A 13,009-nucleotide genomic window follows, 5' to 3' on the forward strand; every position below is an offset into this window, starting at 1 on the left:
GAAAGAATTGTACTAGAGAATAATTCTTCAGGAAAAAGACATGGGGTTTTTCTTAGACTGCAATTCCAATATAAACCAACAATTTGTTATGGCAACCAACAAAAGCTAATGTGATTTAGGATAAACTAATATAAGTAGGAACATTGAGGTTTCAGAGCTTCAAAGCACTTAGGCTTTTCTGCTGACAGATTTGCATAATAAAGGCAGGAATTTGGACTGTGTGTGTCTCCTTAGCCCGCTTTTTGTTCTGGCTTAAATTTCTTCAGTCATAAAGCCTGAGAGGATTTTGTGAATATATAAGATTGTCAGCACTCTAAATTAGATTGTTATCTGTAATGGAAGGCTTTGATTTCTAAACCAGATAAAGGAGTTGCAAGGGAGAGACTTAATCTTAGTCTGGTAAGAACTGTCAGCCTGTATTTAGGCAGACATTTCTCAGGGACCTCACTTCAGTTGACTGAAGCTGAATTGGCTTGGCTCATCCGGAGGAGATGAGTGCATGGACAGTAGCACTGAGGCACTTCAGTACAGATTATAAAGTAAAGATGGGATTGTGAGACCAATCCATCAGAGAAGAGATGTCCAGAAAGAAGCAGAAGCAGAAAGTCCAATAGAGACCGCATGCTTAGCAAGGAGTTAACCTTCTGCTAGTAGTGTGATGACACCATCAAAAGGCATCAGGGATTCTACAATGCAGGAGATGTGAACTGCCCTCCACATGCTCCATCTGAATGCACACTCACTCCTGTATATTTGTTGTAGGCCCTGGGTTTATGAAAGTAATGTCCTATTGCAGATCTTATTTGGCAAATTCATTAAATATTTTTTCTTTGAAATTATTTTATTTTCTAAGTGAGGAAAAAGGTAAATATATTAGTGGGGAATTACAAGCTATTGTTCTGAATAGATATGGACCCAGAGAATATTTTGAACTCGGATAGCTGAGCTGGAGATTCCATTTGTGTCATAATTAGTAGATATAAATAGTATTATAATATAATAATAATTATAATAAATAGATTAGTAGATATAAAAAGTATTATACATAGTAACAGCAACATTGTGAGATGATCAACTATAACCGATTTAGCTCTTCTCAGCAATACCATGACCAAAGATAATTCCAAAAGACTCATGATAGAAAATGCTAGCCACACACAGAGAAAGAACTGATGAGCCTGAATGAAGATCGAAAGCATACTGTTTTCTCATTTTTTCCCTGTGATTTTTTACTTTTGTTCTGTTTCTTTTTTCTCAACAAGACATGTGCAAATATGCTTTACATGATTGCACTTGTATGACCAATAATCTCGGGAAGGGGATAAAGGAAGGAGGGAGGGAGAAAAAAATTGGAACTTAAAATCTTATAAAATTAATTTTGAAAATTGCGCATGTAACTGAAAAAAATAAAATACTATTTCCATAAAATGGTTTTCAGAATCAGAAAAGTGATAGTCTTGTATTCTAAGTCAGACTACACATAGATTATTGTCTTTTATTCTAAATTCTAAGTGTTAAGATGGATATTGATAAATGAGAGCATACAAAGGTAGAGCACCCAGGTGATAGAATTGGAGACTATGTCATCTATGCACTGGGGATTTATAAATAAGGACTGGGGCTATTTAGTCCGAAGGATAGAGGTGCTGTGTTAACTATCTTCAAGTATTTTGAAGAGTTGTCTTAAATGAAGACTTATTTTTATTGATCCTGGAGGGCAGAGTCAGGAACCGTGGATGCAAGTTACAGAGGCAGATTTAGGCTCTATGTAAGAACAATTTCCTAAACTAATCTGTTGCTCTGGGTGAGGGGGGAGTTTACAATAATTTTGGGGGGAGGGAGTCAAAAAGAACCTGGATATCCACCTCCAAGGATATGTTTTATTCCCGAGTCTACACACATTTTTTATTTTTTCTCTGCTCTCTCTTACATCCCTCCCTATTTAGCTTTCTTTGGGGCAGTCAAGAAAACAAGACACGTCTTTGTTGCTAAGGCAACCGCTGTGTTTTCATCACTGCCTCCTCCTTCTTCCAGCCAACCACACCCCTTTTTCTTCCCCACTTTTTGTACTCATTGTTCTCTTCCACTCCCTTGGTTTTGGCTACGCCCCTTCTCACTTTACACTACACTCTTCCCTCCTCTCTCTCCTTACCCCTCTCCCCCCCTCGACCTCCCCAAGGAAAGGAGGTCCAGAGGTTGTGGGGGATAACTAGTAAAGGGGTGAAGGCGCGAGCCTTCTCATCTTCTCGGCGAGGTGACTGTTAACAGAAAAGTGTCGGTCGGTCGGCTGGCACTAAACTTTCAAGAGGCAGCACCGTGGTGGTGGTGGTGCAATCATGTCGGATCTGGGCTCTGAGGAATTAGAGGAAGAAAGGGAGAATTATCTTGGGGTGAGGATGAAACTTCTCAGGATGAGAGAAGAGGTCTAGGGAAGGGCAGGAAGGTGGGGACATTTATAGCAGTTCAGTTTTGGACAATACCACCTCCTCTTTTCTTGGATACTCCCTTGGCTTGTTAAAGGGATAATAACGCTTTTAACTCTCGTTTGCTTTCTGTTTTTTGACAATTTCCCCTCCTTACTTCCTCACCTTTTCTGCAACGTTAGTTCTTGTCAGCACTCATTTGTGAACGTACCCAAAGGATCTCTCTTTGTATCTGTCTCTTCTCCCTCCGTAATCTCAACTCAAAGGGATTCAATTTTCGGTTTGGTAAAAAGAATAGTCCTGTACTTTCCCCTTAAGCTTGGAATCTGGGGACCTGAATTTTTATCAGCCATTTGAGAGTGTTTCTTGATCTTAGTTCTTTTACTTCTTTGGTCCTCGCTGTGAAAATGTATAAGATCCACTCTTTGGAAGCCCCCTTTAATCATTAGTTAGTGACAGGAGTTGGGGAGCGAGGGGGTGGTGTGTGTTGGGGAGTGAGGGGTGGTGTGTGTAGGAACGTAAAAGATTAACCTATAGAACCCCCTTTGACCTTTGATTTATCCAAAAGGCCAATGATTACCACTAACTTCCTTCTTTTACCCTTTCCCTGTTGTCTCCCAATCCCTATTCCCCTTTCTTCCTAAACAATACCCACTTTAAGGCAAAACTTTTAAATTCTGCATTGAAAATTTTCCATAATTTGTTGCCAATAATACCTTCTATTTCTTTAATATTTTAAAGCGTATATAGGGCATTTTAAAAATAAATATTTTGTTTTCCCCCAAGTTACATGTAAAAGCAATTTTAACATTTCCCCCCAATTTTTGAGTTCTAAATTCTCTGCCTTCTTCCCTTCTTCCTCTCACCTGCATTGAAAAGGCAAGCAATTTGACATAGGTTATATATGTCCGGTCATGCAAAACATGTACATGTAATCAAGTTGTGAAAGAAAACACAGACACTAAAACCTCAGCAAAGTGAAGAAATGGGAAAGTATGCTTCAATATTCATTCCGACTCCAGAAGTTCTTTCTCTGGAGATGAATGTGGTTTTTCATCATAAATTCTTCAGAATTGTCCTGGATCGTCACATTGCTGAGAATAGCAGAAGTTATTCACAGTTGAACATCTGGCCCCACCCTGAATTTCCAATTCTTTGCTACCACTAAAAGAATTGTAAATATCTTTTATACATATAAATTCATATTCTCTGTCTCCCTCCCACTCTTTAAATTTTTTTTTAGAAAAGCTTTTATTTTTTAAAGCATATACATGTTTTAACTTTCAACATTCACTGTTACAAAACCTTGTGTTCCAAATTTTTTTCCTTTCCTTCACCCCACCCCTTCCCTAGATGGCAAGTAATACAATATATATTAAACATGTGCAATTCTTCTATACATATTTCCACAAATACCATGTTGCACAAGAAAAATAAGATCAAAAAGGAAAAAAAAATGAGAAAGAAAACCAAATGCAAGCAAACAACAACAAAAAAGGTGAAAATACTATGTTGTGATCCACACTCAGTTCCCATAGTCCTCTCTCTGAGTCTCTTCATCTGGGTCTGGTCACAAGACCATTGGAACTGGTCTGAATCAACTCATTGATGAAGAGAGCCAGGTCCATCAGAATTGATCATCATATAGTATTGTTGTTGAAGTATATAATGACCTCCTAGTTCTGCTCATTTCACTTTGTATCAGTTCATGTAAGTCTCTCCAGGCCTTTCTGAAATCATCCTGTTGGTTGTTTCTTACAGAACAATAATATTCCATAACATTTATATGCCATAACTCATTTAGCCATTCTCCAATTGATGGGCATCCATTCAGTTTCCAGATTTCTTGCCACTACAAAGAGGGCTGCCACAAACATTTTTGCACATGTGGGTCCCTTTCCCTCCTTTATGATGTCTTTGGTATACAAGTCCAGTAGGAACATTTTTGGATCAAAGGATATTCATAGTTTGATAACACTTTGGGAATAGTTCCAAATTGCTCTCCAGAATGGTTGAATCAGTTCACAACTATCAATGTATTATTGTCCTGGTTTTCCCACCATCCTTCCAACACTGGTCATTATCTTTTCCTCTCATCTTAGCCAATCTGAGAAGTGTGTAGTGGTATCTCATAGTTGTCTTAATTTGCATTTCTCTGATCAATAATGATTAGAACAACTTTTCATATGATTAGAAATGGTTTCAATTTCTTCATCACTTTCTGTTTTTAATCTCTATACAGAACTAGTACTCTTACTGCTGAGTCAATATTACTATATCTAATCAATATCTAAAGCACAAAAGGTAAAGAGAAGAGAACTTTACACCAATATTGTTGAGTCATTTTATGAATTTTAAATAAAATCTTGGCAAAAAGACTATAGCAATTTATCCAAAAAATCATTTACTATGATCAAGTTGCATATCAGAGCTGCAAAGCTGATTCATACTGCCTGGTACATTGTAAATGCTTAATAAATGCTTGATGACTTCCCAATGTTTTGACTTGTCAGACCTGGGACTTAAGCACACATTTCTTGAATCCCATGTTGGTCTCATTGTTTCATGCTATTTCCTTCCCCCATGTTTATGCTTGAACAAATTAGATTACTTTTCTCTAAGAATATTTCCTGTTACTTGTGTGCCTTTGTTCACAATATTCCCTAGGTTTAAAATGGTCTTCAGAACATGCCTACAACTTAAACTTATCTATTTTTCAAGACTAAGATCAAATGCAAAATCTTCCTGTTGTAATCTAGACAATATAAAATTGAAAGACTGTTGAACATGGACATAGAAGACAAGGTTAATCTCAGTTTGATTTTCCTCATTTATCAAATGGGAATGATTATCTTAACATTTTCTTTAAAAATTAAAGAACTATATAAATGTGAATCATTATTTTGAGTTAGTTATTTGTATATATCTTACCTTTTTTTTTTTTTTTTTTACTGAAAAGCAGAGTACAATGTAGGAGAATTTAGTATAGTTAGTCAACATGCATTTATTAGGTGCCTACTATGTTCCAGGTATAGTATTAAATATGAGAATAAAAAGAAAAGCAAAAGAGTAACTGCCTTTCAGGAACTCATAGTCCAATGTGGAGACAATATTCAAACAACCATGTACAAATAAGATATATATCAGGATAACAGCAATGGGAAGGCACTAATATTAAGGAGCATCACAAAAAGATTGCTTATAGATGTAATTTTTAGTTGAAACTAATTAAACTATCCCAAACCTTCTAATTATTTGGACTTCACCCCAATCTCTGATGATGATGGAGTGCAAAAGAGATACAAATATCATCTCTACATATTTAAATTAAACAATTATCCTTGTTTTGTCCCTTTTCATTGCCCATTATTGTTTACCTTTGTATATTTCTCTTGACTTTTGTGTTTGAATTTCAGTTTCTCCAAACTTCTGATCTTTTCATCAGGAATGCTTGGAAGTCATCTATTTAATCAAAAATCCATTTTTTTTGCCTTGTAGAATTATACTCAGCTTTACTGGCTAAATTATTATTGGTGCTAAGCCAACCCAACTGTCCATTCCTTCATAATGTTGACTGCTAAATCATGTGGGATTCTAACTGTGCATTTTGTCTATGAAGTTTCTGGGAGTTTTTTTTTTCAGGAGGTAACTGATGGATTCTTTCAATTTCTACTTTGTTTTTTGATTTTAAGAAATCTAGGCAGTTTTCTTTTAAGATTTCTAGAACTATGGTGTCTAGGTAATAGCATTCTTAATTTTTTTTTTTCTCTTTGATATGTCTTTCAGGTCAGTTGTTTTTGGTGCTTTTTAAGAAGTCTTTTGACTTTCTTTTTAAATATTTTTTGTTGTCTTAGGGAAATTGTTGCTTGGTCAAAGTTTTGTATCTCTTCTGCCAAACTATTGATTCCTTTTCCAATTCTTTCTTCTATGCCTCTCATTTTAATTTTTCCCCTCTGGCACTCTCATTTCATTTATTTAAAAAAAAATGTAAACTTAAAAGACAAATAAACAAACCTCTTGCTTCATTTCTTCTAGGAATTCTCTGTTATTGGAGACTTTTATTTGTAGATATTCAGGAGTTATTCTCCTCCAGGTTTATGTCTTGAGTGTCCCTGTCACTATGATACCTCTTTACTATGTGATTTTTTTTCCCCTTCTGAATAATTCCAAACTACTTTTTTACTTCAGACTTGAGATTAGGACAAAGTTTTGAATACTTCTGGAGGGAAGGTCTGGCCTGGTCATGTAACTGTTTTCCTGGGATTCTGAGTATTGTGTTTCTACAGGGTCTCAGGGCCAGCTCAGTTGGATGACGTGTAGACTTTCAGTGTTCCCTAAATAGTCTGATCCAGGGCAGATTTAATGGCTCCCCTCCTGATCTGGTCTTTTCAAATCCTTGACCTGGGTTTGGGTCAGATATTTCTGTTAGATGCAGTCCCTGTCAATCAGTTGGTTCAGCATGATGGAACATGTAGTCTGGGATTTCCTTGCTTATCTTTCTCCAGGCTTCAGACAAGGGTAGAAGCTGAAATTGAGACCCCCTAGAGACTCCAGAGATTTAAGCCACATTTCTGATGTTTGCTTCCAAACTTTCTTCTCTCGGTACTTAGTGTAGAACCTTCTTATCATTCCTTATCTTTGAATACCACTCTGGGTAAGATTTTTTCCTCAGTCTGTCCCAGATCTATCTGGGTGACAAAATTGCCAGATGATATTCATTCCTAGTACACAGCCTTTCCTGTTGGAATGCTTTGATCTCCTGATCAGACCCTATTTCCAGTGAACACAAACTTCTCTGTCTGAATTCTTATTTTGACTTGGGAATTTAAAAAATTATTCATTTTGACTTTTTCTTAAAATTGTCCATCAAGATTCAGTCTGGTACATTTTCTAGATCTGTTTGGAGTAATTTTGTTGATGGGGGGCTCATTGTAATTCTTCCTGCTTCTTTTAATGACTCTAATAACGTTGAAAGAAGAATCCATTTTAAAAAATACTGATATTCTATTGGTTATGTTGCCAAGTCTCCTGTCTTCAAAGAAAATCATTCAAAGAGCGATAGAGATAAGCATGATGGATGTGGTAAATTATGACACATAACAAGGAACCCTAAAGAACTAGAATAAAGAATGGAATCATAAATGGTAGAAAAAAATAAGTCAATTGGTAAGACTGAAGGATAGATAGCTTTTGTATTCCATTGATATGCTTTTTAAAATTATTATTATTTTAGTAGTATTTTATTTTCCAAAATACATACAAAGATAGTTTTCAACATTCACTTTTGCAAAACCTGTGCTCCAAATTTTTTTCTCTCTCCCCCTGCTCCCCTCCCCAAGAAAGCAAGCAATCTGATATGTGTTAAATACATGCAGTTCTTGTACAACATAATGCTGCACAAGAAAAATCAGATCAAAGGGTGGGGGGGGGGGAAACCCAAGCAAACAAACAACAACAAAAAGGTAAAAATGTTATGCTTTGATCCACATGCACTCTTCAAAGTTCTCTTTCTGGATGTAGATGGTACTTTGCATCATAAATTTATTAGATTGCCTTGAATCACCTCATTGTTGAATAGAGCCAAGTCTAACTGAAATTCTACTTCAGTAGAAAGTTGTGAAAGACCCCAGCACATTAGGCAAATCTCATTTGGCAAATGTATGGCAAGACACAGGGATAACAAAAAATGGGCAGGGATGAATATGCTGTGCTCTGTATCATGGGAAGAAGTATTTAGTGATCTTTCAGCAGTATGTAGAATACATTGGAGGGGAGAAAAACTAGGTGGTTTTTCATGCTGCTCTTTTAAAATTACATTACAGAAATTCTCATGCTTAATGGGTAGTGGACTCAGTGACCAGGTTTGTGTCTCTCTGAATGATCATCCTCAAAAAGAGCCCAAAGTGTTAGCTGTGCTGTGGGTGCTCCCTGAGTTGGTGTCTTCTCCTCAAATATATATGGAAGTCTATCAATTTGGAAGGTTCCTGCAAACCCTTGGATTGATAGCAGGGTGAATAGGTAGAACTTGCTTCCAGAGAATGGTTGGATTGTAGAGAGTAAACCATGGTTCTAGAATAATCTTTAGATAGAGATGTTCATAGCATTCAAAGGTGCTAAATCAAAAGTTGACAGGTTCAAATGTCAAGTATAAGCTAAAGTAAAGATTTCCTGAAAAAAATTCCTATATATCAAAATTCAAGTTTCCACATTTATTCCCTCATATGTCCTTAAATTGATAGTATTTTCTAAGTCATCAGAATTTTTAGGTTGAAAGTAAGTTATGATCATTGTAAAGAGGAGATGGTCCTTTAGTAGTTGTTATTGCTGTTTGCAATCTAGAGGCCACTATTGGGAGTTCCAGGGACTTTTTAGCTAGGAATTGATATTTCTGTCTGTTTTTACCTAACTCTGGAAAGAATGTAGAAGATGACTTTCAGTTCTATATAATAGTTTATAAATATTAATTTTTATTGTAACATGAAAAAGTTCAGATATACTCAGAGACTCAAATATTTAAAAACTAGATTGCTGTCCTTTTTCAAAGAGAACAAATTACATTATATGATGTCTTGACATGTATAAATTGGATTTCAGTGAGATAGAGTGGTACAAAATCATCAGGCTCACGAGTCATCACAGTGCAGTGGCAAGATAAAAGTCAAGATGGCTGGTGATGACCTACAATGCAGTAGAGGACTTTGGTGATTTCAATGTTTGAAATAGCTCTCACACTCCATAGCACCTGCTTTAGTCATCTTCATGGCTTTTGGAACAAATTCTCATCCAGTCATTCCACTTGAGACAGTCTTCATATGTTTAGAGAAGACGTTTCCCTAACTCACTGAAGGGTTTGAGGGTCAGTTATCCTTAATCTGGTGTTAGTTTGTCTGATAAGATAGCTTACTGGGGTATAACTGCTGTACATGTTACAGCTTCTTGGAGCCATAGATGAGAGTTGAAAATCTGGTAGACACCAAAGGTGGATGAGCAGGCCAGACTTACAGCAAAGGCATTCCCAACTATCATATACACGCTTAACAACCAGTAAGTATCAAAGGAGGGTTAGAGCCCAGATGTTCCTGACTCCAAGTTCTGCACATAGTCTGTTATATTAAACTGTCTTTTTAACACTTTTTGGGGGAGTTTCTTTTGTTTATATGTCAGTGGCAGCCTATTCCCTTTCAAATTTCAGTGGATTCCACAGAACATGTTTTGTAGTGTTCCAGGTATTACGTTAGTTAGTACAATTTTATCTTTTAATGTGACTTATTTTATCCTTTTTATTTTTTAATTTGGTCATAGAGTAAGTAGTAGGTCTGGGAATTAAATCCAGGTTCTGTGATTCCAAATTATTGTTTTTTAAATGAATTAATTTATTTTTAACACACTTTGCTTTATGAATCATGTTGGGAAAGGAAAATCAGAGCACTGTAGCTGTAAGATCTAGTGTTAAGTTTCTCTGATGGAATATGGAATATTATCGTTCTCTGGAAAATGATGAGCAGGACACTCTCAGAAAAAAAAAAACAAACAGACAAACCTGGAAAGTCCTCAATGAACAAAGTTAAATATACTATATACAAAGGAATAGCAATGTTCTGGGATGACCAGTTGTGAATGACTTTGTTATTCTCAATAGTACAATCATCCACACTTACATAGAAGGACTTAGGAGGGAAAATCCTCTCCATAGCTAGAGATCAAGTCGGAAAACAGATCTAAGCATTCTCTTTTACTTTATCTCTCTTTATTTTTAACTTAATTTCTCTTGAGAGTATTTATTTTCATTAGGGTGGGAGATCAATGTTTTCTTTCAGAACTTGACTTTTATGAACATGTTTTGAATAACTTCACATATGGTTTCTTAACTGTGGGTGGGAATAACTAAAAAATCTTAAAAATAAATGTAAAAAAGTTGTTTTGAATGTAATTGTGGAAAAATATTAAATAAATTAAAAAATAAAAACAGACAAATAAACAAAAAAAATTTAGTGTGCTAAAGTAACAGAATCCTGTTCTGCTGAGCTGGGGCTGGGGCCTGGGCTATGTTGTTATGGCTTGCCCTGGGATTACAGCTCTGACTTCTATCCTGTTGCCACAGATTTTCTCTATTGACCTTCCAAGGCCTTCCTGGTATCCCTGGGCTTACAGGTGAGAACAGGACCAGGTCCCAGCTGGGTCTGGGGCCAGAACAGGTCTGGATATGGAGCTGGGATAGTGCTGTAATGGCCTGCATTGGGATTGTGTACCAGTTCCACAGACCTTTTCTGTTAACCTTCCAATTCCTCTTTGGTGTGAGGACCTGGGATGAGAGGTCTAGAAACCACCATACTGCTGCTGATTCAGAGGTCAGGACCAAGCTAGGGCTGTGATGGTATGGTCTATACCAGGACTGCATACTAATACTGAGGCAAAATACATGAGGAGAGTCTGAGAATACTACAAGCTATTTATGCTAAAGTTCTCTTTCTCCTAAAATGCTCCCACTCTGGTGTCACAGACTTTTTCTACTATCCTTCTAAGTTGCCTTTGGTTTGAAATTTTTCAATTCTTTTGGGGTGTTATGATGCTCTAAAATTTATTTAGAGTCATTATTTAAAGGAATTTGGAGCAGTTTGGGGAGAGGTTGGATGAGATCCAACTTTTACCTCACCATCTTAGCTCCATCTTCTTTATTTCTGATTATGGAATAAAATAAACCTTGTATTAATTAAAAGAAATTTCAGATATCAATTAGCATGTAAAAAAGATATTTTGAGGAATGGGAGAGTCTTCTGAAGATCCTTGAAATTATACCCTATATACTACTATATACTACTTCTACCAGCCTAATATTTTATATAGTCAATATTTTAAAAGTGCTTTTAAATAACATACTTTTTTCTCTAACTCATCTAATTAATAAATCAACTCACTTATTTTATTTCTTCAGGAATATGAAGGAGATCGCAATGAGGCAGGTGAACGACATGGAAAAGGGAAAGCAATGTTGCCCAATGGGGATGTATATGATGGACTATATGAATTTGGTAAAAGACATGGTCAGGTAAGATTGAGTTTGTTATCCAACTTTTTCTTTTTTAGAGAATGTTCTTTGAATTAGATTCAGAAATGACAAGAACAATATATTTCAGGGAACCTATAGATTTAAGAGTGGTGCTCGATACATTGGAGAATATCAACAAAATAAAAAACATGGTCAAGGCTTGTTTATCTATCCAGATGGATCAAAATATGAAGGTAAAATTGTCTTGTTACATATTATTGTTTCAACATAAGAAAATCAGCTTCTTTTTTCTTCTAGTGACTGAACTTATCTGTGAATATTGAAGTAGATGGGAAGCTACAAATTCTTAGTTTCATTCAGCCAAAAGTAATTTAGTGAGTGTCTACTGTATAGTATCCACTGTTGGAATAGATAAATAAAAATATAATTCCTATCCTCAAGAGCTTTGCAAGCTAATCAATAGACAAAACTTTTAAATATAAAAAGATAGCTAGGAATAAAAGGTAACATTTAATAAAATGCCAAAAAATTGCTTCAAAAATTCATTTTGCAATTGTGTGCCCAGAGAAATAAAGGGAAAGACTTGTGTCTCAAGTGAAGAGAATGACATGAGCAAAAAGCTAATTAGAGATATTCAAATTATATTTGGAAAGCAATATCAGTCTGACTATCAGATTGATTATGTCATGAAATAGTCAGAAAAAAAGTTTGAAAGTTAGGAAAGGCCTAGAATGGGTCCTTGATTGCAGGTTTGGTACTTTCTCTAGTAGGTAGAGAGGAATAGATGAAGGATTTTGAGCAGTTGATATAATGCAGGAAGAATTTTAGGCTGATTCTAGGCTAATGAAGGAAGGAATGATGAGTTTTTAACATGTCAAAAGCTAGTACTGTGGCAAAATACAGTTGTGAGGAGAGTCTGAGAATATTACAAGCTATTTATGCTAAAGTTCTCTTCTACAAGAAAAGCATCTGGTAAATTCTTAACTTCTTGATTGTTTCCTTTTTGCTGCAGAAGGTAGAGAAAGTTATAAGGGAAATTATATTATAAATCTAATTCTGACCTCAAAATGATGAGGTTTAGATTTAGGGAACCCAAATGAAAATAGGGTTTCTGGTGGTCAGGGAGTTAAATGATAAAGTCTAGTGGCAGGTTTGGGGTTCAGGGAACCAAATGGAGAGGTTTGCCTCCCTTACAACCCCTTGGGATTCAGTACAAGGGTAGGGAGTTTTGGGGACTCCCTTCTGGCTGCGTGGAGGTTCTCTGTAAAAGAATTTACAGACCTGAAAACCTAGATTGATAAAAGAGGTTTATTATAGGAATTGGAAGTAAGATTAGAAATCCTGACAGAGAAGCATAAAGTCTGGTTAGGGAAATAAGTGAGGATAAGGAGAGGATGGCACTGGAAAGAGTTTTTCAGTGGACAGAGGCTCTTGGCTCCAAGCTTGGCATGTTTGGAACATCTGCAAAGAGAGGATTTTAATTTGGCTCTTTTATAACAGGGGACTTTGGCTACAAGCTGAAGGGGGCTCATGGGTGGAGTCCAAGTTCAGCTTGAGCTGGAATTTGAATTGAATTCAA

General features: G+C 36.1%; 1 protein-coding gene across 1 annotated transcript in view; it reads left to right on the plus strand.

The window, feature by feature from the left end:
* The first annotated feature begins 2,015 nt into the window (after nucleotides 1-2,015).
* Nucleotides 2,016-13,009, plus strand: part of RSPH1 (radial spoke head component 1) — a 36,072-nt gene continuing 25,078 nt past the window's right edge. The window contains exons 1-3 of the mRNA XM_003763436.4: nucleotides 2,016-2,390; nucleotides 11,356-11,469; nucleotides 11,558-11,663. Of these exons, the coding sequence (XP_003763484.1) occupies nucleotides 2,337-2,390; nucleotides 11,356-11,469; nucleotides 11,558-11,663 (274 nt within the window). The 5' untranslated portion in view covers nucleotides 2,016-2,336. The remainder of the gene's footprint in view (nucleotides 2,391-11,355; nucleotides 11,470-11,557; nucleotides 11,664-13,009) is intronic.

The sequence above is a fragment of the Sarcophilus harrisii genome, chromosome 3, assembly GCF_902635505.1.
Source record: "Sarcophilus harrisii chromosome 3, mSarHar1.11, whole genome shotgun sequence".
NCBI classification, from domain to species: domain Eukaryota; kingdom Metazoa; phylum Chordata; class Mammalia; order Dasyuromorphia; family Dasyuridae; genus Sarcophilus; species Sarcophilus harrisii.